At 35.1% G+C, this 26350-nt stretch overlaps 1 protein-coding gene across 1 annotated transcript; it reads left to right on the forward strand.

Moving 5' to 3' along the window:
- The first annotated feature begins 5705 nt into the window (after positions 1 to 5705).
- Positions 5706 to 25365, forward strand: LOC144439210 (FERM and PDZ domain-containing protein 4-like). Its single transcript, XM_078128482.1, has 13 exons — positions 5706 to 5815; positions 6213 to 6329; positions 13179 to 13333; positions 13851 to 13953; positions 14928 to 15090; positions 18895 to 19206; positions 20588 to 20692; positions 21591 to 21722; positions 22631 to 22750; positions 23228 to 23364; positions 23958 to 24084; positions 24908 to 25000; positions 25306 to 25365. The coding sequence occupies exons 1-13, from the start codon at positions 5706 to 5708 to the stop codon at positions 25363 to 25365; spliced, it is 1734 nt and encodes a 577-aa protein (XP_077984608.1).
- Positions 25366 to 26350: the final 985 nt, after the last annotated feature.

Consider the following 26350-nt stretch of genomic DNA (forward strand, 5'->3'; position numbering starts at 1 on the left):
TGCCCAGCAGGAATTGTAGCATTTGTTTCCAATTAAACATCGGAATGAAAAAAAAGCACAAGAACAGAAGATAAACCCTCAAAATCACAACAAACGCTACAATTATTGCACCTAAGTCCGAGGAGTGTATACTATTACATGTACATACAGTGTTGTCAATCTAGTATTAGATACAAGATGATGACATCAAGGTTACCTGGAATCTGTTGGGATACTGATATCAAGTTTCTGTGTCGATATTAGGAATGAAAGTCGGTAATCTTTATTACATTTGAGCTGCCCTTGGGCCATCACATACAGCTTGTATATATAACAAGGGTTGTTTCACATTGTATATGTATTATATACAGTAGACTTAAAACTGATTCCACCATAATATTGCAGTAATAATTTATGTAAAACTGACTTCACAGTTGAAGCTTCAGTCATTAGAAAGATCAAGTAATCAGGAGAGATTCCCAAAAGCAAATGAATCTGAATGCAGGTTTGTTACTCCATCTATATTCCATACTTAAATGCATGTACACTTGTTGATCAGCTTGGGTCGATGAACTTACCAGAATTACCATGAGGGATGTCAGAAGTAAAAGTCAAGAGTCGCTTGTGTTCCCAGATGAATAACATCATTAAATCTCTTGTACCATGACTGTACTTCAGTATATGGTTCTTTGTATCAAGGTACTTGATTCTGTTTTATCAATTTTATTGCACTTCTCCAAACTATTCTTCTTCGCGTCACAAACCTCTTGTCATCATCAGAGTGGTAAAATACAATACAATATGGCTGCTGAATATTGTGATATCTCTGTGGGAAAATCAAAGATTGATGATTTCCTTGAATACAAGATTGTGAACATCAAAATTTCTTGTATTATTTCAAAGAGGACCAGCACAAGCTTTCATATGCCAAAGTTTTGGAGAGATTTGAAGAACTTGGATTTGCTGGAAATTTATCTCCAAGGTGCATTCTCAGTGACTGGTATTCATGATGTCCTATTTTGATCACAAACTCTAAATAAACACACTACTGAAACATGTAAATACACATATTTTTGGTGGATTGAGATTCCTTCTTATCTTAGTTAGAAGGAAACCCCAAAATGGCTGTTTTGTGGTGGTTTTGAACCTGACGAATACTGACTGGTTGCCTGCATTTCAGTCATCTGAGATAGGCAGTAATATGTTAATTTGCCAGTAAAAAGTGAAATCTGATATAAAAAAATACAATATACTATAAAAGGACTTGGAATTAACAATATTTAACTACATGGACTACTGCTATAATTTCTAGCCATGCATATGATAACTCAAACCTCAAGATCTTAATATCCCTTGTCATGGACAGCATTATGTTTAGTTCCTTATATACCGGTACATGTAGTGCACATAGTCTGAATTTGTAGGTAGTGAACCATCTAGTAGAACTGCAGAAAAAGTTTGTCCAGCACCAGTGATCCTTAGGTTCCACTGATAAGATAAAACTAGTGTGAAAACAGGAGATTACTAAAAACCCTGGCCTTTGATAACATAGTTGGTAAGCAGATCAATATTGAGAGCAAGTATCAGTCACGCTGCTATGTTTTTATGTAATGCTTGGAACGTTACTCATTCTCGCAAGCCAGAGCTGTTATTTCTTCCCCCATACTGTGAAATAACGAACCTCTGGACGGCATGTTTTGGACGGTGCCATAAAAGAGGCCATGGTTTACGATGATGCACATTACTTTAGTTTCCAAATGAAAAGTCAGTTTTTCTGAGTCATCTTTCTGAGACAATTTACTTATAAAGTTGAAGTTGGGCCTCTGGACCATTCAAAGTGTTAAGTCAAATGATAGAAGATAGAATGGGATACACTAAACTACTACCACTATTGTTTACAAATAACAAGTTAATGGACCATAGTAAATTTATCCAGCATTGAACTTTTATTTGCATTACACCAAACCTCTAACTATTGTACATTGCCAAAGCAATCAACACCCCCTATTTAACTCATGTATATTTACTGAAAGTAAAACTCATGTCAGTACTTGCCCCCTTGTACATGTACACTAAAAAGTTGTAAAGGTATTGTCAAAGGGAGTCTGTTGTTACCCATGAATGAATTGCATAAACAATTACTGTCATTTTAATGTGATTGTTTTCTTTGTCTGTTTGCCATTATTCTCCACTTAGGTTTATGATGTGTAGTATAATAGGCTATGATGATGTGATTGTATTTGTATTACTAGTTATCTCATCTATGCTGTAATAGATAGAACTCAGTGAAGTTATACCAAACTAGAAGTATTAACACTGTGTTATCGAACAATCCCCCAATCTTGAGGTAGTAATGCATATTATCTAACCTAAAGTTTACACTTTCCTGTAAACCTTATTTTGTTATTTCTGTTAACTGTTATTACTCTAGTTGATATATTTATTAGTTTGTTTTAGCACCAAACACTTATTGCAGAAAATCCAATGAAGAAATGGTTGCAATAAAGATTCTATTCTATTCTATATATATTATAGCTCGCGTAGCAGCTCAATGACTAGTATGCATGCACATTATATATACTATGCGATATTTTTTGGGTGATTTTACCCAAGGATGCATTGCGGCACAATGAGTATGCATTCACATTCTACACGCATTTTCCACACAGAGGGTGCTATCTACAATATCGTCGTGAGGCAGCCCAGGCAGCTGGTCACAAATGAATCTCCCCTGCGCAAGCTCATGGGCTTTGCCTAGTTATGATAGTATAATAATTAAACATATAAATCTGTTGGTTGCCAAAACATGAACAGGTTTAATATCAAACAACTCAGCAATTTTTAGGTACCAAAAAACATTAATATGTTATTTTTAAACCACCTGTTTTATACAAGATATTGTGCCAAATGCCCCAAAATGGACACAGCTCCACAAGTTGCTGTTCATGTTGATGTATCACACAGTACTGATATTTGCATGACCCATATATCAGAGATTCCTGTCCAGATGTCCTGGCTCCACTTGTGAAATGAGAGATTAGGATTGAAATGTTGGCAAAGCAAAATTATGCCCACAACTCCCTAGTAATCAAAATATGTCCGATGCATCATTCAAACAGAACACCAGCATATAAAGAATTATCATTAAAAAAGTATGAGCTCATGAAATTAGTGTATCTGTATGGGAACAACAATTTAAAGTCTATTTAGTAAGAATGTAGTAAAGATAGTTTAAAAGGTACAACTATGAAAAATATGCTTGAAGAAGAAGTCCGTAGATGTACATGTAGTGCCACATAATAGATTTCTTGTAAATTGAAATGCGATGACTAGATAATTGGATTATTACTGTCACAATCATTGACGATGACCAAATCCGAATAATTTGTATGAACTGAATACAATGCATAATGAGGTAATCAGGAATCGGATCTCTCAGAGTTAGAATTTCAAGGAAATACAGGTGAATCATCAAATTAGCTTCTTTCATTTCTAAGAAACTATTCTTCATATTGATGATTATTTGAGAGATCACATTTTTGTCAGGGTTATCATTAATGGAAAAATGATGCTGATTTGAGCATCGTGAACAATATAGTAAATGATAAAACCAATCTGTGAAATTAGCTGACCCAACCAATATTGTCATTAACTTTAGGATTCATTTTAACAAAGCTTTGAATGAAGCTAAGAAAGTTGAGGTATAAATTAATGTATTATGTAGTTTCAGTTTGGTACTTTGGTATTTATAGAATGCCGTGGTATGATCAGATGGCTTGGGTATTATCGTGATTACATGTACCTATTTCGTAAGTCTTCGCATGAATAACAGATTTACTCCAAGACCTTAAGACTCATTGATATTTCAAACAGACATGTATAGCCTGATTGTAAAAAAAACTTTAGCAGTCAATTAATGTTCAAACATAATTACAACGGAAGTTGAAAAATAATTGTCCCGCTCAACAAAAATCTCACTATCATTGCTATATTTTATAATTTGGCTTTAATGACAAAAAAATGTCTAAAACTTAAAAGTGCTAAATCTTATCTTCTGCTTGCTCAACAATGATCTTACTGACACTTCTTCTTTTCTGCATCTGTTGTGACAAAAATCTTACCAAAATTGCTACTATTCTTTGTTATATTTATAATGTAATAATATCTTAACAGGTTGTTGCCAAATCATATATGTTGTAACAATGTATACTTTTCAGGCATGTCGATCGATTAAAATGTAACAAATGTACGTCCATTTTTGTCCTGCCAGTTGATAAGATGTAGCAATGTTGATAAGATTGTTGTGGCGCCAGATGATGACAGTTTGTTGCATTTTATTATAAGCTTTCATTGTAACATAGATAGGATATATCACAAAGGGTATAACATTTCAAAGAAGACTAATCTGTGTTATTTGATACTAATTCACCTGATCCCAGAGCACCTTTTGCTTTCTTCAACTAGCATACTGATTCTTAACATAGTAAAACGAAAATTCAGAAATAAAACAAATACATCTTTGCTCGACACAAATGGCATAGTCCATTATATTCAAATGTTAAAAATCATAAAAATATCTGTCAATCGAATTTAAATACTGTCAGTCCATCATTCCCCTCCTCAATTACCTCATCCCTAGACCAAATCCCATACTACAAATTACAATCTATGGACGTGCATGCATGTTCAAAGTCGCTTTAATTCCCACAATGGACTACAGAATACATGTGGGAAGATTTCAAATTCTGGAAAGCCAGTTGCAATATTAAATGTGCATTACCTTAAATATATATATGATGAGCACGATTGCACTAAATCTCTTGCATGTATATTCCTTTTAGCTGAATATTTTGGACATGTAGGCAGATTTCAAGTTAATCCTAGAAATTCATTTGTTTGTTTGTCTATGGATGATCGTACAATGTCACTCAAGGTCAATAAACGAACTTAGTTCGCTTAGGACAAAAAAAACCTGCCATCCCCCTAAATGAACAAGTGCGACATCGACACATTTATATATGATGTAAAACATGATGAAAATTGTAGTGGTCACACTACCATGATCGATGCAATGCAAAAACATGATGGTAAACACATTAAAAAACTACCGGAAACCCAGCACTGTATATCACATTAACTTATGAACATCTCAGTAGTAGATACAAAACCTGTTTTCATTAAAGGCGTGAAAGTTTTTGAGATTTGGTTAAAACTGTGAAAATGAGTTCAGCAATTGCATTGACGCCAGACCCCCTTCCCCTTCTAAGCGAACGAAGTTCACTTATCAACCTTGCGTGATATTGTGCGATCATCCCTAAGAACATGTGTGCCTGAAATCAATTTCATTCCTTAGACTAAATACAGGATACAATATAGGCAGATTTCAAGTCAAGCCAGTTGTAACATTAACTCAACATTGCCTTGTTAGCGTAGCCTTACTCCATATTATAGTAAATTACTGCAATTCGGTTTGAAACGAATATTTTCTCTAAATGGCTGTCTTGCAGCTTGTATAGTAGACGAGTAATTACTTGGTACCATGTGTTGTCATCAAAGAATGAAAGACTGTTGCCAGGATACGACTCTTTCTACTTCATCTTTCTCTAGGCAATATGGCCATCATCTCCATCACCTGGTTAACTTTTCTACCTTCTTGATTACTCTTGATTTTAATCTGAGAAAAATCAAATTTTGACTTGAATATTGATTCATGATTGACTCAAGGCATGGTGAAATATGATTGTCCCAATTTTGAAGTTTTTATGTTCGGACTTGTGGCATATCCTGTCAGCAAGACAGCTGAATTGGATTCAGTGATTACTAAAAGTGGAAATAGGTATAATTTTTGCTTGTACTGCCAGAGAAGTCATAATGGAAGATATTTCCTGTTTACAATATCTAAGTAATTTTCAACCAGGTAACTCAAAATACATGCAGATCTTCTATTTCGGATGCCTAGATGTAAAAAATGCATTCGCGTGACATTTAAAGTTATTTCTTAGCAAAGTTTGCACAACTTTGTGATTTCCTAGCAGTTGCAAAAGCAGAATTGTAACAGTCACACACACAACCATGACAGTAGTATGCTACCCAGTCTGTAAAATACATGTAAATGCACCGGATGTGTGTAAGACATTGAAGCAATAGCCTAAAATTCAAATTGCAGAAATTAGAAAAATATCTAGGCATAAATTTCTATGTATTTAACTTGGTCATTGTTGTGTTCTTTACAGCCACCAAGATAAGACATCTCATTGGCTACCACCTGAAGTCAACTGGACTTGTCGGGATGCCTTACCCTATGGATGGGAGGTGGCGTTGGATGACAACGGAAAACCTTACTTCATCAAGTAAGTATACTTGTTAAATTTCAAGTTGATGAGAATGTCAGCTGGTGCTAAAAATAGAAATACATTGTAACTTCTTTGATGTTTCAAATTACATACTGCAGACGACAGCAAAGTAATTGAGTTTGTTACATAGAAATAGGTCACAAGTCTAAAAATTGTCTTTTTGAATTTAGAGATTGTATATATTATTCTCCATCCAAATGTACCTTCAAGGGAAAAATATAATTAAAATGATTTCTCTTGAAAATGATAGATGTATACAAATAAATTGGTCATCTTTTTAAGACTGCTGCCTAGTGTAATTGCATCATTTTATGCTTTCTTGTATTCCTATTCACAGAGTATTGCAAATGCCTCTAACAAACACTTACATAAGTTACAACTACATATCATCATATATCTTACTGTTACTATGTATATATCTCCAAGTAATGGGGGATCATAGATTTCTCATTATCACAACTTCAGTCTTACTGTACAAAGTCGATAAAGTATCGGATTGTGGATGAAACTCTTTTAGGTTTAATCTTGAAATTTACTGTCCGTCAGCTAGGGTTTACAGATACATTAACAGTTATTATAGTTAGGATCGCAGTATTAGTAGTTTAGTAGTTAGTATTTCATCATACATGACATGTGTCTGCTAAAGCAATCTTTCCTACTTATACTTGTAATTAGAAATCCATCAAGGATATATGACATAAAGATACGTATGTACGTGTACATGTTTAACTGTTGTAATGATGTTGATTTATGTAACTGTGTACTGCCCAGATTTAGTACATGCCTAGGTGTAGTAATGACAAACTAGTTGCTATGGAATCCTGCCCAGACCGTGTACGTATCTTGGTGTAGAATGACAAACTAGTTGCTATGGAATGCTGCCCAGATTGTGTATGTGTTTAGGTGTAGTAATGACAGACCAGTTGCTATGGAATCCTGCCCAGATTGTGTATGTGTTTAGATGCACATGTAGTAATAACAAACCAGTTGCTATGGAATCCTGCCCAGATTGTGTATGTGTTTAGATGCACATGTAGTAATGACAGACCAGTTGCTATGGAATCCTGCCCAGATTGTGTATGTGTTTAGATGCACATGTAGTAATGACAAACCAGTTGCTATGGAATTCTGCCCAGATTGTATATGTGTTTAGATGTAGTAATAACAGACCAGTTGCTATGGAATCCTGCCCAGATTGTTTATGGGTTTAGGTGTAGTAATAACAAACCAGTTGCTATGGAATCCTGCCCAGATTGTATATGTGTTTAGATGTAGTAATAACAGACCAGTTGCTATGGAATCCTGCCCAGATTGTGTACATATCTAGATGTAGTAATAACAAACCAGTTGCTATGAAATCCTGCCCAGATTGTATATGTGTTTAGATGTAGTAATAACAGACCAGTTGCTATGGAATCCTGCCCAGATTGTTTATGGGTTTAGGTGTAGTAATAACAAACCAGTTGCTATGGAATCCTGCCCAGATTGTGTACATATCTAGGTGTAGTAATGACAGACTAGTTCCTATGAAATACTACCCAGATTGTGTACATATCTAGGTGTAGAATGACAAACTAGTTGCTATGGAATCCTGCCCAGATTGTGTACATGTCTAGGTGTAGAATGACAAACTAGTTGCTATGGAATCCTGCCCAGATTGTGTACATGTCTAGGTGTAGAATGACAGACTAGTTGCTATGGAATCCTGCCCAGATTGTGTACATATCTAGATGTAGTAATGACAAACTAGTTGCTATGGAATCCTGCCCAGATTGTGTACATGCCTAGGTGTAGAATGACAAACTAGTTGCTATGGAATCCTGCCCAGATTGTGTACATATCTAGATGTAGTAATAACAAACCAGTTGCTATGAAATCCTGCCCAGATTGTATATGTGTTTAGATGTAGTAATAACAGACCAGTTGCTATGGAATCCTGCCCAGATTGTTTATGGGTTTAGGTGTAGTAATAACAAACCAGTTGCTATGGAATCCTGCCCAGATTGTGTACATATCTAGGTGTAGTAATGACAGACTAGTTCCTATGAAATACTACCCAGATTGTGTACATATCTAGGTGTAGAATGACAAACTAGTTGCTATGGAATCCTGCCCAGATTGTGTACATGTCTAGGTGTAGAATGACAAACTAGTTGCTATGGAATCCTGCCCAGATTGTGTACATATCTAGGTGTAGAATGACAAACTAGTTGCTATGGAATCCTGCCCAGATTGTGTACATGCCTAGGTGTAGAATGACAAACTAGTTGCTATGGAATCCTGCCCAGATTGTGTACATGCCTAGGTGTAGAATGACAAACTAGTTGCTATGGAATCCTGCCCAGATTGTGTACATGCCTAGGTGTAGAATGACAAACTAGTTGCTATGGAATCCTGCCCAGATTGTGTACATGTCTAGGTGTAGAATGACAGACTAGTTGCTATGGAATCCTGCCCAGATTGTGTACATGCCTAGGTGTAGAATGACAAACTAGTTGCTATGGAATCCTGCCCAGATTCTGTACATGTCTAGGTGTAGAATGACAAACTAGTTGCTATGGAATCCTGCCCAGATTCTGTACATGTCTAGGTGTAGAATGACAAACTAGTTGCTATGGAATCCTGCCCAGATTCTGTACATGTCTAGGTGTAGAATGACAAACTAGTTGCTATGGAATCCTGCCCAGATTCTGTACATGTCTAGGTGTAGTAATAACAGACTAGTTGCTATAGAATACTGCCAAGGTTATGTATGTGCTTTTAAGTGGCATAATGACTCGATAGATAGACTGGTCTCTATGGAATACTGCCCAAATTATGTTTTGAAAGTAGTAATAATGCCAGACAAATTTGAATGCAATACAGACCAGACTGTGTACTAAATTGTTTCAAGGTGTGACCATGCCAGTTTCTATAGAAATTTATTGCCCAAAATGTATCCTTCATACACTTAGTATGGATGGATGACTATTGTTGAAGACATATATCTGTCAGAGATTTGGCCATGAGTAACTGAGAAACATCTTCTGGGACATTTTATTGATGGCACAAATGTATTAGTATCTGTAGATACTATTAGAAATAATACAAAGAGATAGTTATAATGTACATTAATGTGCTTTCAAATGTGTATGTATTGTCATGGTAACAGAGTATAAATAGTGTGTTTACATTGTGCCATAGATACACGCATGTATAATAAAGTGTTAATAGATAAGTGCAATGCAGAATATTAAAAAGACTGTCTGTGTCTTCGTGGCATATTAAACTAGATACAAAACATTTTAATATTTAAATACTACATCATATTTTTTTTCGTCAAATTGGAAAATTTCTACATTGACCATAAATTTACAGCACAAGACTTTATAGTTTCAAATTTGTTCATTAAAAATATTAGCCAAATAGTGGATAATACGTGAAACAAACATGCCACCATGCACACATCAAAACATTGGCACCGGCATGTCTGTGTCTAGTTGTACTTCTTTAAATGGTTTATTTCATTTACTCAAAATGTAGCAACAAAATGATACAGATATATAAATATTAAAGAGACAGGTTTTTTCACATCACTGTAATAAATCCTTTGAAGGATGTTAGAGCTGACGAGTCCAAAAGATGGACATTAATATGACAGTATCCCATGACATGTGAGTGCAGTGTGGCGTACTCAGGGTATTTGCACAAATGCTTGCAGTGTTTTCTGCTTTCTCTACGCTCATGAAAGTGCAGCAGAAAACACTGCAAGCACGAGTGCAAATATCCCTCAGTACCCACTCAGAAACTCGCGTGTCATGGGGTTTCTCTTATTATTACATGGGTTTATCTAAAACTGCAAATTTCCATAAAAATCATATAGCGCAATCATGCGATTTCATGTTTAGTGAACAATCGCATCCACATTTGCATATCATTTGCATACAGGTATTCAATGATGTTTTCAGTGTTGTACTGCAGTGAAAATGCTACTATTATGCACATGCACCCGTGCAAGTAATTTCTGTAATAATATTTGTGATTGCTTAGGGAATTTTAGAGTACAGATAATGGAAATATATGTAAAAGTTTTAATGTTGTGAAAAGTGTGATTTTATTGTGGCAGATTTGACAGTTGATATAAAAAATATAATGATGACACAAGAGATAAGTTACAGCGTGTTTCATGTTGTGTTCACTGGGTCTGTTTCATACAACGATGGAGTAACCAATAAGAAGCAGTACATCAACACTTGAAGACAGCAAGGTAGCAATTTCTTGCTACATTTTGAGTAAATGAAATAAACCATTTAAAGAAGTACAACTAGACATAGACATGCCGGTACCAATGTTTTGATGTGTGCATGGTGGCATGTTAGTTTGTTTCACGTATTAGACAATATGTTGCAAGAAATTATTCATTTAATCTTGCTATAATCATAAAGTATTGCATGTGCAGATTCGTATTGGTTAATGCGTGGGTGTATCAAACAGAGGCAGTGAACACTACCATCAAACAGGCAGTTAACTAATTTGAATATTTATCATTGATAGAGTCTCGGCTTTCTGACTACAAACAGGATGTGGATTTTAATAGCCAGCACTATGTACATGTATTGTCAGCAGCAATAACTTACATATGCCAGACATGCATGTACAAATATATACCTGGCATATACGGGCATCATTAAATGAATTATGAAAGACTCTCCTGACAGTAAAGTGTACCTTTCTCTGTGTGGTACCATTCAGTGAATGCAGTCAGACAGAAAAGAAATTAATGATAAAAGTGTGGAAAGTCAATCATTCTGAATTCTTACAAAATAGTACAAAGCTGACAGTTACTAGTATATTGATGCCAATTTACATCATGTATTAACATAATGATGAAGCATTAAATGATACAAAAAAGCTATTGCAATTCTTGTCTGGTATATTTTTAGAAATTTCTGCCATTTTCACAGCAGAGTATCCAGTGGTGATAAGTATTACTTTCTCAAGGTATACATGTACATTGACTTGTTAGTTTTATAGATACTCAGGCTTAGCTGGGTATGTATTCATCACTGTCACTCATTATTTTGAACTGTACTCTAGATGTATGTACTTTTTTCAAAAGTTCAGACATTTTCTTTGCAGTTATCATTTAGTATAGTACTAAACAAATGATGTTAAAGTGTCCTCAAAGATGTAAAGTTTGCTTACACTGTTTTTTTTTACAGTCCTAGCAGCAGGTATTCCTTATCATATTCCTTATATGGGAAACATGACCTGTCATGTGACCCAGAACAAATCTAGCGGACTACACCTCATAGTTACTTGATAAAGGCATTGATAATTGACTTCAAATCCTTAGCCAGAACTGCCGACTGGTGACAATGTGAAAGAACAGACACTTTTGTATTTAAGTGACCGTTATGGATGAAATTTTGACTATTCCTTTGTGGAACTTGAATTGGTAAAACAAGTCTACTGTGGTTTTCTACCTGGAAATACAATGTAAAAGAAGAACATTATATCAAGTCCATGTTTATAACTCAATAAATTACTTGTACATACAATAACAAACTTTTCACACACTTTTTAGTTTTTTGCAATTTATTGAGTTACAAACACGGACTTGATACATGTTCTTTGACATTGTATTTCAAAGTAGAAAAATAAAATAAAGGTTATTTTATAAATAGAAAATCCAAAACAAATACTCCTTTGTCATCCACATGCCCACGTTAATGTTGGTTTCATGTGATTATACTCTTTCTGACATTTTCAGAAATTTGCTTAGCTGCCAGGTATGCATGTGTATATCCATCATTGTCAGTCATAAGGTATCACGTTACAATACCCTAGATTATTCACTTTTTATTGAAAAGTGCAGACATGCTTAGACATTTATTTTCTTAGCAGGGTATACATGTACATCAGTCACTGTCACTTAGAGCCATATGGCATTATATTTACAATACTCTTGATATATGTACGCCTTTCTTTGGAAAGTTCAAATATTTTCTCAGCATCATTGCCATGGATAATTACATATGGTAACACTGTATAGATGTTATAGTTATAAAGTGTAATATACAAGTCACAAGCCATACATGCTGCCATCTAGAAATTAATTGCATGTACATGTAGCTTTTTTGATGCAATTTACTTCTTTAGTTTTAATAGCTGAATGAGTTCCTAATGGAAAATTGTTATCTGCGTAGTATATTTGATTTCTTCAATTTCATGAAATGCCATCAAGTCCTGCTTTAAGTGTAACAGGAGTATTTTGGGGTTCCGTTTAATAGTTAGTACATACATGACATGCTTTTAGTGTTTATCTTCATGTCGGTATTGACCCATGTATTCTTTATCATGTGTATGCCATCTTCCATCTTCTGTTCTGTTCAGTTCAGTTCAGTTCAGGTGAGGGATAGGTATCCTTGGATAATAAAAATCATGTGTGTCAGCAGAGCATCAGACACACTCACACATACACACACACACACACACACACACACACACACACACACACACACACACACACACACACACACACAAAAGATATATTATATACTCACAGATGTATATTAGAAAAGTTTGTTCTGAGTAGAGTATTCAACTTTCTACCATCTGATGTATATGTTTGATAGTTATACCAATAACCAATAGTTTCATAATGTGTTCCATCAGGTATCAGGCTAGACTAGCTGCAACTCCAGCTCACTCTGAGTCCCCATGTAGCCCTCCTCTGTTGTTTACAATACTGTTACTTCACCACAAGTTTAATGTAAATTTATTTCAATCAAAGTAATTGAATCACTTTTATCATTTATCACCAAACTAAGTGTTCCTTCTTTTTGTCTTTTTTTTTTTCTGCAGCCATTTACTGAATAATACAAGTTGTGACGACCCAAGAGAAGATGAGTCTTTATTTCTGGTGGAAAGAGAGGTGAAACTAATGAGAGATTCAATCTTAGGGTTTGGATTTGTAGCTGGGAGTGAAAAACCTGTCGTAGTGAGATCAGTTACTGAAGGTAAGTTGACAAGAATTCTGGCTTTGGGTTTGTAAGTAGGGTGGAAATGTACAAAGTTACTGTGATCTGAAAGATAAAACTTTTAACTCTTTAATGATTTTGGTTTCTGTAACTCTGTAATTAAGGTGTCAGGCTTTATAAAGGTTAATAGCAATCCAGCGTTTGGGTTTTGATTTATAACTGCCAATGGAAAACCTGTCGTAGTAAGATTCGTAAGTTGGCAAGAATTCCCTTTGGTAGGCTTTGGGTAAACTTTGTAAATAGTGTGGAAATGTACAGACTCTAAGATACATTGCCGGCAAGCTAAGCACATAATTACCATATCCAGTCATCGCTATGGGAAATCGTAATTTAATTTTAGGTTTAAATAAACAGTTGCTAGCGAAATGCCAGGCATGGTAGTTCAAACGCCAGAGCCAAAAAAATCCTTGCATGACTGGAAACTAGGCTATGAAAGAGGTGAAATTGTTCCATTTCTTTATTAACTTTTTTTTTGTGTGTCAATCAAATCTTTCAGGTGGTCCTTGTGATGGTAAACTATTTGCCGGTGATGAAATCTTGAGAATTAACAATGAAGATGTGAAGATGGTGCATCGCGACTACATCATCAACAAAGTTAGGTGAGTTTTGAAAACACGCACACACAAAAGATACATTTTTGTGAATGTGTCCAGTACTTCACTCTTGTGCACTTTGCATGAGACAGTTCAGTGATATAATGACCCATGTCAGTGGATACAAAATACAAATACCTTTAATTCTAAATTTGTTACCTGAAGCAGAATTTTACCACCTGTAGGTATCATTAAAATACGAATCATTTAATTTTCATGGCTGACTTGATTTTACATCTAAGGAAAGAAAAGCATTCAGTGAAGAGGAATCATTAGATATTATCTCTGATATTTTTTCTTCATTCAGCCAAGGAATACATGAATGACTTCAGGATCTTGTCTTTTATGTGTTGGTGGAAATGAGTATTTTTGAATGAATGAAGAAAGATATTTCAAAATGAGATAGTTATAGCTGCAGGAAGCATAATTTATGAAAAACCAGGAAGAATGATGGTGACTTTGAACGTGTTGACTCACGTTTGAGCTTTAATACAGAACACAGGAGCATAGACACAGAATGACCTGGGCGTAAAAAATAATTTTTTGTTTGAATGCATTCAACTTGGCTTGCACATGGTATTGTTTATGACACATTGTTCTCATACTACAGCCGCCAGTGAATGGCTTAGATTGTATCATGTGGTATGGACTAGTGACCCATAGTGACCTCAATTTGCATATATCCGGCTATATTCGTTTTGTATTTTTCCTAGGGCACTATTACAGCAGCACAGGAGTTCTACCGGTGATTTACTTTGACTGTGATGTCTTAAAAAATACTTATTGACTGGCCTTATTCAGGCCGTAGTACAACTCAGATGTCACATTACCCCTAGTCCTGATATGTATCCAATTATTTCCCTCAGCTTTCAGCCTCGAGAAATAGTTGCTGCATAACAGCCCTCAGGGTAATAGATGTCTACTAGTGACCTCATAGCCAGGCAATAAGTGCGTAATGCATTTTTGTATTTGTCCACCAGGTCTTGTCAAGACTTCATCTTACTGACTGTAGCCCAGCCTTCCATGAATAAAACCAGCGGTAGGAAGTCATCCTTACTGAGTATCTCTAAAAAACTGAAGTTAAAAAGCAATCCATCTCGTGTACGGTTTACTGAAGAAATTCACCCCAACATGGGCAAGATTGTAAGTCATGCTTACAGTGTTAATATAACATCTTTGTTAATATTGTATGGGGTGTTTTAATCGGGTAATCATGCCATGGTATTTGTCTAGTGTGTTTGTATGTGGGTGTTAATGTCAATCTTATCATAGCTTGTAGAACTAAAGTAAAGGTCATATAGGGAACATTAATCATGTTTGTCGTAACGACAACAGTCACATTGTCAAAACGCAGATATGAACAAAGGTAACTTGGTTGTGTATCAAAGAACTCTACTACCTGTATATTATTGAAGTTCCAACCTTATGAACCTGTTTACTGAGATCATTCATGTCAGTTAAGGTCAAGAAAAGTCACTTTCACCACCTCTGCATCGCATGAATTCTGTGAAAAATAAGATAATTAAAAGTATTTGAATTAGCTATGAACTGACTAGCGTACACTGGGGTAGGGAATTCTGGGTATGTTTGCACAGTCTTAGGTGTGGTAGCGTATTTGTGTGTATGAGTTTGGACAGTTTCATTGTGATGGTTAACAAGATTGGGGACAGTTTCATTGTGATGGTTAACAAGATTGGGGACAGTTTCATTGTGATGGTTAACAAGATTGGGGACAGTTTCATTGTGATGGTTAACAAGATTGGGGACAGTTTCATTGTGATGGTTAACAAGATTGGGGACAGTTTCATTGTGATAGTTATCAAGATTGTGGACAGTTTCATTGTGATGGTTAACAAGATTGGGGACAGTTTCATTGTGATGGTTAACAAGATTGGGGACAGTTTCATTGTGACGGTTAAGAAAATTTGGAATAGTTTCATTGTGACGGTTAAAAAAATTGGGGACAGTTTGAATGTGTAAAAACTGTCCTGTTAACTGGAAAGTGTCCCATTTACTGGAACTGAGGCCTTGGTTTTGAATAGTTTCATTGTGATGGTTAACAAGATAGGGATCAGTTTCATTGTGATAGTTAACAAGATTTGGGACAGTTTCATTGCGTAAAAAACTGTCCTGTTAACTGGAAAATGACCCGTTTACTGGAATTGAAGCCATGGTTGAATAATGGAAACGAGACAAAGAGGAGTATATCTAATCTTTGTATTCTATGTGACTTGTCAGAGAATTGAAGTATAGCATTCTCTCTCATATAATATGTCTCCACACATAGAGCTATTCCCACATATTTCAGTTGTCCTCAACAAACTTTGATGAATCCTCAGAAAATCCTCGGAGCTCAGGTCAGAGGTGACAAAGTGTTTGGATTCTTTGAGAATCATCTTGGTTCGCCGCATGATTATGCTATGCAGGGATTTGTATATAAACTTTGCTAAGATGTGTCGTAGCTGATGGGTTGTGGCAGAATGGCTTAATCTCCCCATATGGTACATGTTCTCAGTTTTAATATCCACCAGTTTCAATCTAATATTCATGTAATAACCCGACTATCAGCTCTATACAACTTTTATCTTCTGCTTCTGGAACCCCCCCCCCCCCCCAACACAGCATATACTCACATGAAGCTAATCCCAGCGAGTTCAGTTTTCCATGAACAACTTTGACAAATAATTTCTACTGATTTGACTAGTCAATGAACAACTTTGATGAAAATTTCTACTGAGCTCAATAGCAGTCAGCTAAAAACTACAGAATTGTGCGGTGAACTATTGTTTGTGACTGTCAGAGGAAAACGTACAAATTCCACCTTGTTTTTAATTACCATGGCAACCAGCAAGATTGTAATCGATTAAGGATATTTCTTCTGGAACAATGGGAATCTGATTTGGTTGGAATTGCAAAAATGTTGATTTTCTCTGTCAGGCATGGATAAAATATTTGTTATTTGTAAGGATTTGTTGGGGATTTTTTTATCAATGATTGATACATTTGTGTTTTATAATTGGAAAGTCTTTGTACAAAGCCAGTGTTGACTATCTTTGCATTCATATTTCAGCACCATTTTTATATTAAGTTTGATAGAAGACTTTGTCTGATAACTGCAAGTTTGATAAACTTCAATTTTTAAAAAATACTGCTAATATTTGTATTTGGTTCTAAATATGTTTGAGCTTATTTGGTGGATATTTGCGCCAAAATAAATCAGTGTGGTTACAATGGAATCGCTCTCACTGATAAATTCGGAATACATGTACTGCACTGATAATAAAGGCAGATTTATTTCAAAACAATACAGTTGCCCACATTGTAACATTGCTATCAGTACTCTGTAGTGAAAAATTGCCCAATTCTGCCAAAAAAGAACCAAAATGACAAAAAGTGTCTATCCCAAAATGTTTGTGTGCCAAATTAAATAAATAAAATATGGTAAATTTACTGTATTTTTAACACCGTTGAGGGCGCTGTTCACAGTATATTTCAACCATAGCATATCACCACCCACTGACTGTGGAGTGAAATTTGCACAGAAAGAACACAAACATCGAAATTTACAAATGAGTATCATCATCACCTGAGAAATTGATTATTGTTTGTTTATATAAAGATCTAAAATAATGCTTTGTATTATTAAAAAAAAAGAGTAAATAAATCATAAATCTAGTATGTCATGGAATATTTCACTAAAAATTATAGTCATTAATGTATCAACCAGACTGCTGGGGGGGTTCAAAGTTGTTTGTTACCATGGCGATATCAACATGCAAACATAATGGATCATTTTGACTATTGATAGTTTCAGAAGTACCCTGAATTCAGATCAAATCTGATAGTTTATGTTACTGCTTTTTAGTTTCTTTTTATCATTTTGTTTTTAATGTTTGTAAATGATAAATGTTTGGCTTGTAGCTCCATTGTGTTTGTCATAGTCACTGTACACACACACACACATACACACACACACACACACACACACACACACACACACACACACACACACACATACATACACACACACATACATACATACACACACACATACATACATACATACACACACACATACATACATACATACATACGTACACACACATACACACACACATACATACACACACACATACATACATACATACATACATACATACATACACACACACATACACACACACACATACATACATACATACATACATACACATACACACACATACACACACACACACACACACACACACACACACACACACACACACACAAAACAATACAAATGTGTCCATCTTGGATGAATATGATGGGTTTTTTTATCATTTTAAAACAATGGGGGGTTTGTTTGGTTTTTTTGTTGTTGTTTTTTTTTTTTTTGGGGGGGGGGGTCATCAAGGAACTACAACAGTGAAGTTCAAAAATGAAATAACAAAAATCAGGTTTCCATTTTAAACGAACAAATGTCAGTGTCTAAGCTTTGGCAAGAATTGGGAGACATTTCAAATTCCCAGTACATGTATACAAATTGGGGTATAACAAGTTAAGTAAAGTTGAAGCAGTAACTCCATAGAAAATTCAACGGATGTCATAAATTATTCAAGAAACTCGTGAAATGAAAATAAGATTTATTGGCACAGCTGAAAGTGTTCATAGTTTATTCATGAAATCAAGGACTGCGAAATGCCATCTTTTGTTCCCTATTCAGGCTACGTTATCAATTTATATTACATTCCTATTCACAACTTCAAATCAGTAGGGTCTACATTTATCTTTGTATATGACACTCCTATTCATAGCTACTAGCGACATCAAATCAGTTGAGTCGTGGGGCAAATTGTGAGTTCCATCAAAATCCATTCATTTGTCTACTGAGCTATTGTGAAGTAGACTTCTATTGCAAGGGGTCCTGTTATTACACTTGCACACTGTTTTGATGTCGATATCAAGCTGACTGGCTGTGATATCAAGTTGACTGGCTGTGATATCAAACTGACTGGCTGTGATATCAACCTGACTGGTTGTGATATCAAACTGACTGGTTGTGATATCAAACTGACTGGTTGTGATATCAAGTTGACTGGTTGTGATATCAAACTGACTGGTTGTGATATCAAGCTGACTGGTTGTGATATCAACCTGACTGGCTGTGATATCAACCTGACTGGCTGTGATATCAAGCTGACTGGCTGTGATATCAAACTGACTGGCAAACTGAGAGTTAAAATGAATAAATTTGATAACTGTATGGATGTGTGTCTTGTATAGAAATCATTACATTTAGATATGATTCGGAGAAATTGTATTTTGTGATTTTATTGGGTGCACAAATATTGATATATATGTTCTCTCAAAGCTTTATATTTCTGTATTTCCACTGACAAAAGAAACACCCAGAATGTGTCGATGTGTGTCTTCAATAGAAATCATTGCAATTAGATATATTCCCTAATGTTTGTATTCATTCAGCCAAGGAAAATATGAGCAACCTACCTAAGGGCCTTGTCACTTCAAGTCTGAGAGAAAAAGTCTTGATTATTCAAAAAGAGTGAACACAACAGACTAGATAGTATTTTACTGAAATTATCAAGAAATTTTATTTGTATAAAAAAAGTTTTTGTAAATTATATCGACTGTAAGTCTGTATGTATCTATATAAAAGTGTCTATCAATACCTTTAGGTATGCAAACATCATGTTTACTTTCTGACACAATGTCTATCAAAATACCAAGGGTTATAAAATTATGGTTACATATATGTCATATTCACCTCGTTATGGATTATGTGTTACCACTATAATTCTAAATTTCCACAGTTTCATATGCTAGTATATTAAAGTCACACAAGCTGAATTTATTATTTTTTTTACTCAAGTGAAAATCTTGCATACAATCTAAGATAAAGTCTCCTAGCACACTGGTAATGTTGATGCATACCTTCTATAACATTACAATTGTCGTCTGACATTGTTAGAACAGCTGATTGCATAGTAGGGATTTGCATGATTTTTTTTCATACACATTAAAAATTATGTCATCGACTCATGTATAAGTTATAATTTTGATATCAGGTTTGAGTTCAGTCAGTTGCAAGTGACGGTTACATATGTTTCAGTACATAGAATACTACGAGTGTCTTTTGAATATGTAGCAAAAGACTCCCCCAAAAAATATAAACTCAGCTTGTGCCCCTTTAACCTTTTAGTGGAATAATATCAGGGGAGATATATGAGATTTGCTTCAGTGATCCTACAAAACCTAATATCTGTTCAAAAAGTGAAAAGATAGATTAAAGTCTCACCTATTCTTCTCCGGAAGCAGATATCTGTTATTAGCTCTAATCATTCCGGTGTGTTAATAGAGATGAAATTATCTTGAAAATAAGAAAAGAGAGTCAAGTTTCACTTTCCATCTACCATTCTTGTATAAATTTTAATGGCCTAGTATCCAGTTTCTGTGAATCCACTTTTCATACAGTAAATTTATCCACTTACGGTACTTCTGCTCCTCCAGCTCTGCTTGCAGAGATTATATACCTTATAGATTGCCTTTATTAATATTATAATTTTAATACACAGACTCAAATTTATCAATATATTATCCGAAGTTGTCATCATGTTGATATTTCATCTTTTATTTGCAGGTTAAGTCTGATCCAAGTTTACTATATTTACCAAGCGTACTCAAAGTGTACTTAGAGAATGGACAGACCAAATCATTCAAATATGACAGTAAAACAACCGTCAAGGTAATATATTTCTGGGTTTTTTTGTTCAGCTGCATTTTTCTTCAAAATTGATATCCAACCCCCCAACCCCCAACCCCCATCCAACTCCTCCCATACCCGTGGTATATTTATAATGTACACTTTTTCATCATTTCATCTACTTCAGTATTCCTATTACAGCATGTACTCTTTTGAATATTTTGCCCTTTATTCAAATTCATATTGTTAATGAACTTTTTTGAAATGTTCACAAAAAATAATGAATGTTAATATAAATTTGTATGTTAGAGAGACTTGAAAGAAAAAATAAATGAAAAAAAATGAAATTTCTCACCATTTTACTAATTTGTCATTATTTTTCATGTCATGCAATGTTACACCAGACTACTTAGGCTGCATTTACACAGACGCTGTTTGTTTGGAAAATAATCCACTTTCAGCATAGTTTTAAAATTGTTTTGTTTATCATGTGCATTTTTTGGCATCTCCGCATAAATGGTAGGTGCAAACACAATTGCATTTTCATATGAAAATGGCCTTATTGTCAATATGCCCCGAGTGACCACCTGTTGATCGGTTGACTATAAAAAGTTACATTTGACCATAGAGGGCGCTATCTCAATTCTCACTCAAAAAAAGATCACTTCCATTTGTAAGATACAATGTGTCTTGCCACACTGCTATCAGCTCTCACTCCAAGAACAAATGGTTGAGAAGCATGGTGGGTGTTCAACAACAAGAGGTATCTTTACTAATGTAAATCACAAAGCTGATGAATGTCTTTGGTCAAAATATATCTTACCAGTTTATAGTTCCTTTCTTTACAGATGGATCATGTGATAGTCATGTGATGGTCACATGATGTCAGACTTTTTTTTTCACTTCTTCACCTTCAATTGTTGTATTTGATCCATTTCAGGATGTGATTACTATCCTTCAACAAAAATTAGGGATAAATTCAATGGAGCACTTCTCACTTCTGATGCAAGACATGAACTCTCCGTCCAAATCCAAGCTGTCTTTTCTACAAGAACATGAAACACTTCAAAAGGTACAGAACCAAAAATAAAATACATGAGTAGCATTTTGTATGATCTAAAAATGAATCTACTCCATTTCACTGTCTTTTACTCAGTAGTTTTTTAGTGTGTGTGTAATGGCATCCACCATAATAATTTTGCTTCATAATTATTAGTTAGTTACAAAAATACCGTCTGAAAAAAAAAATTAGATGAAAGCTATATATAAACGGAATGATGAAATCCTTAGGAGTTAAGATGTAGTAAGCATCACTTTGTAAAAAACACACTTTTTCTCATTGTTTGAGCTTAAGACTATTACAATTTTAAGCTATGATGCTCACACCAGAGTCAGTATGCTATTTAAAGGCCCACTTTGAATTATAATGAACACTTAGCCATGAAAATCTTGTTTTTTTTGACAGAGCTATAGAAAATGTTGGTAGCCCATGTAATCCTTATTGAAAGTGGCACAAACTGAGTTTATAAGTGTTTTATTCAAGTGAAAATACTTTCATAATAACCTTGATTAAACTATTTTTCAATGATTTTAATGTCGCAATGCATGCTTTCTATAATATTACAATTGTCTTCTGGTGCTGTTAAAACTGTTGATTGCATAGTAGGGATTTCGTGAAGATTTTTTTGATATGTACAATAAATTACATGTTCAGATTGTTGATAAAGTATATCTAGATACCAGGTTTGAGTTCAGTTAATTGCAAGTGGTGGCTAAACATGCTCTAGTAAGTCCAGCACTGTGAGTACCTTATAAATATGCATTATAAACTACATCCAAACATGTGTAAACTCGGCTTGTGTCCTTTAAGTTAACACTAATGCGATGATCTGGTATTGAAACATGTCCCTTTAAATAAACACATGTACTTTATTGTGTAATTTTAAACTTAATGTTTTTCATGTCTTGTTTCTTCACTAGATTTCTATGAAACCCAATTCACACCAATGGAAGTGTTTATTCCGTGTTAGTTTTGTCCCAAAAGATGCCTATGATCTCCTTAGAACTGATCCAGCAGCCTTCGATTACTTTTATATACAGGTAAGCTAGACTTTAAATAATACAATATTGACACTATTAGGGTACTGTTCAAAGTACCCAGTGAAATCCAGTCTTTGTTAGCAAGACACTTTTGACTGTATAGCCACCCCCAGCAGAGAGTCTGGTAGACTGTAAGGTATGTCATGTCAGTCTGCCCTCACAGTCCTCCTCTCTCATCAGTTGACCGATGTGTGAGGGCGCCCCGTCACAGCTTACCTTACAGAGCAAGAGTCTGGGGCATTACAATGTATGTCAGTGACTGGAACAAGATAGCTTACATGGAAAGGCTGACCCACAACATGACCGCTAGTAAAATCACAGACTATTTTAGTATCTTTTGTCAATTTCTGTTGTTATTTTGCAGTGTGTTAGTAGAATGCAGGTATGGGTCAGAGTTGAAATACAGTGTCGAATATGGCATATTAGAACACATCGTTATGGTATCTTTTGTCAATTTTTGTTGTTGTTATTTTGCAGTGTTGCAATGATGTAGTAGAAGGCAGGTACGGGTCAGAGTTGAAATACGATGTGGCAATACGTCTAGCAGCATTACAAATACAGGAACATGTCCTTAATAGTAAACAGACTGCCAAAATATCAATCAAAGCTTTGGAGTAAGTATCATTTTCGTAGTCAATATCACAGTTATTATCATCACCATCACCACCACCACCACCACCACCATCACCATTATTGTCATCATCATCATCACCACCACCACCACCATCACCACCATCATCTTTATGCTGTCATCCAGATTATTTCTCAGTCTATATCATAGTATATGTAATGTAACTGTAACTGAGTACAAGATATTTGTGAAATTCAAACCCAAAGTCCAAGCGATATCTTTTCCTTACTATAGTATCAACCCCACTTCCACCTCCTCCCTCAATCAGTAAAGGTATTAGAGAATAACAATGGTCAACATGTAATCATTCTACACTCCACCTCACACCGCTTTGCCATATACTTTAAGGAACATGCAGATTGAACCAAAAGTAATTTGAAGTGACAAAAATGACTTGTCTCTCTCTCACTACCATGCCCTTTATTTGAGAAACAGCCTGTAGAAACAGTAAAGAATGTAAAGTGACAAATTGACTTGTTTCTTTCACCACTGTGCCATTTTAGTATGTTGAAATATATGCATCGTGAACCAAAAATAATTTGTGAAAAGTAACACATCGGCTTGTCTTGTTCACAGGAAAGATTGTGGTCTTGATAAATTCCTACCAGAGTCTGTACTACAAGGTGTTAAACTAAAAGATGTCAGAAGAACTATCAATCACTATATCAAAATGAATCAAAACCTGATAGCACCAGGACAAAAGGTAGGTAACTTGTACCTTGTCTTCTTCACTTCCAAAATTGATCCACCGCGGAATATAACTGAAAATTTTAGGAGAGGTAAAAAAAATAGACCAAAAGAATCTGCAGAATTCTTTGTTCTAAAATGAACTTGTGTTAAAATGCTCATCACACAAGGACAAAAGTGGGGAGTAGTGCCCCTAGTGGCCAAAGGGTGCAATCTTTTGTTTTTACATTAACCAGCATAAGACAGTCTACAGTATAAGGTGAATGAATACTACTTCAGAAATTATAATCATATTCAGATTAAGTGAGTAGTATCTACAAAAATTTATATAAGTAACATTAATTTTTCCAATAAGTGTGAGTAATAAACCTCAATGGGTGTGTACAACTAGATGTGTAAACTTGAGTTGCTTGAATTTCATGCTCACTGTTTATAGTATAGATCTGGTATGTTGCGCCCATCCATCACAGTTTATTATTTACACTAATTAGACAAATTTACTCATAATCTAATTATTTTGTGAGGTTTCTTGGTTGAATTTGGCTCTTTTCAAACATGTTTAATCATTGAAACTGAAATGCAATTATAATTTCTGTTGCGTGTGTGTGTCTGTATGTATGTGTGTGTGTGTGTGTGTGTGTGTGTGTGTGTGTATGTGTGTGTGTGTATGTGTGTGTGTCTGTATGTGTGTGTGTATGTGTGTGTGTATGTGTGTGTATGTGTGTGTGTCTGTGTGTGTGTGTGTGTGTGTGTGTGTGTGTGTGTGTGTGTGTGTGTGTGTGTGTGTGTGGTGTAAATGGTCAACTAACTCCATTGTTCGTCTGTTTTATTTTTGATAGCGTCTGACAGCATTACAGGCCAAACTACATTACTTGAAGATAGTAGGGGAAATCAGATTATTTGGTGGAAGGTCGTTCACTGCTACACTTATGGTAAGTCGGCCTTTATCGGCATCAGTAAGTCATTTTAGAATCAAATATGGCTGTCAAATACTGTGTTAAAGTGGCGATATGGATGAGGATTTGGGTATTTGTTTTGGATTTTGGATTTATAAAACAATTTTATCATGGCTTCCTACTTCAAAAATCAATGTTAAAGAACATTGACAAAGTCTGTGTTTGTAACTCAATACATTGCAAAGAGCTAAAAAGTATATAAAAAGTTTGTTATTGTACGTACAATAACAAACATTTTTACACATTTACTAATCTTTTGACTTCTTCTTCACAGTCTGAAGATCAGAAAAGATCTGACATCACTATTCTGGTTGGTCCAAAGAACGGTATTAGTCATGTGATCAATATGAAGAATAATATGATCTCCTTATTGGCTGATTTTAGTCACGTGACCTCCATTAGCATGTACCAAACAGAGGAAAATGTGCAACATGTAGAAGTGAATTTGGAAGACATGAAGGTATGTGACTTTATGTGTGTTTTAGTAAGAATTCCATATGAACTGAGAATTGATTGTGATGTGTCTTGATACTTCACTGATTTCCCTTCAAGTTTACTTTATTTGTTGAAGTTGTCAAAGTTTATAGGACACTAGGTGAAGTTTTTACGATCTATCTTGGTGGAATACTGAATGAATGGAGTAGAGTAAGACTGGCCGAGTTGTTCGAGTGTCAGCTTGGAATCTGCAGATTTAAGCCCCACTGTTACCCTATTTTCTGAATGGCTAAAGTCCTTTGGACAGATTTGAACCAGAGCTGTGCCCCAGGTAACCCAACTGTATAATTTGGGACCTGGTAGGATAACGATTGCAATGTGAATGCTTTAATCCTATGTGCATAGAGGTTGCAGTGGATTGTACGCTCCCCAGGGGGTTGAGGAAGTATAAAAGGCTGTTATGCCACTCTAGATCTATGCCAGGGTTTAATAAATAATTGTAAAAAATGCTTTGAATACAGAGTGGGAAAGTACTGCATAAAAATTGACATTGACATTATTAGGTGTATATAGATAACCATATTTTATACTAGTACTTTAACTGTGTAAAATCCAGTATTTTTTCTTCTTTCTCTCTCAGCCTGTACACATCGTTTTAGCAGAAGATGAAGCCAAAAACTTTGCCTGTCTTGTTGATGGATATTATAAGTTATTTGTGGAGAGGAAGAGTTTGTTACCACCATCTCAGAATATTGTAGATCCCAATGAACCACAAGGTTTGTTACCACCATCTCAGAATATTGTAGATCCCAATGAACCACAAGGTTTGTTACCACCATCTCAGAGTATTGTAGATCCCAATGAACCACAAGGTTTGTTACCACCATCTCA

This window comes from Glandiceps talaboti, chromosome 8 (assembly GCF_964340395.1).
Source record: "Glandiceps talaboti chromosome 8, keGlaTala1.1, whole genome shotgun sequence".
Taxonomy (NCBI): domain Eukaryota; kingdom Metazoa; phylum Hemichordata; class Enteropneusta; family Spengelidae; genus Glandiceps; species Glandiceps talaboti.

Excerpts from the sequence above, each read along its gene's own strand:
- LOC144439210 (XM_078128482.1), top strand. The coding sequence starts at position 5,706 with ATGGTGAAATATGATTGTCCCAATTTTGAAGTTTTTATGTTCGGACTT. Across the intron at positions 5,816-6,212 it reads ATTACTAAAAGTGGAAATAG|CCACCAAGATAAGACATCTC; the intron begins GTATAATTTTTG and ends TGTTCTTTACAG. Across the intron at positions 21,723-22,630 it reads AACATGAAACACTTCAAAAG|ATTTCTATGAAACCCAATTC; the intron begins GTACAGAACCAA and ends TTTCTTCACTAG.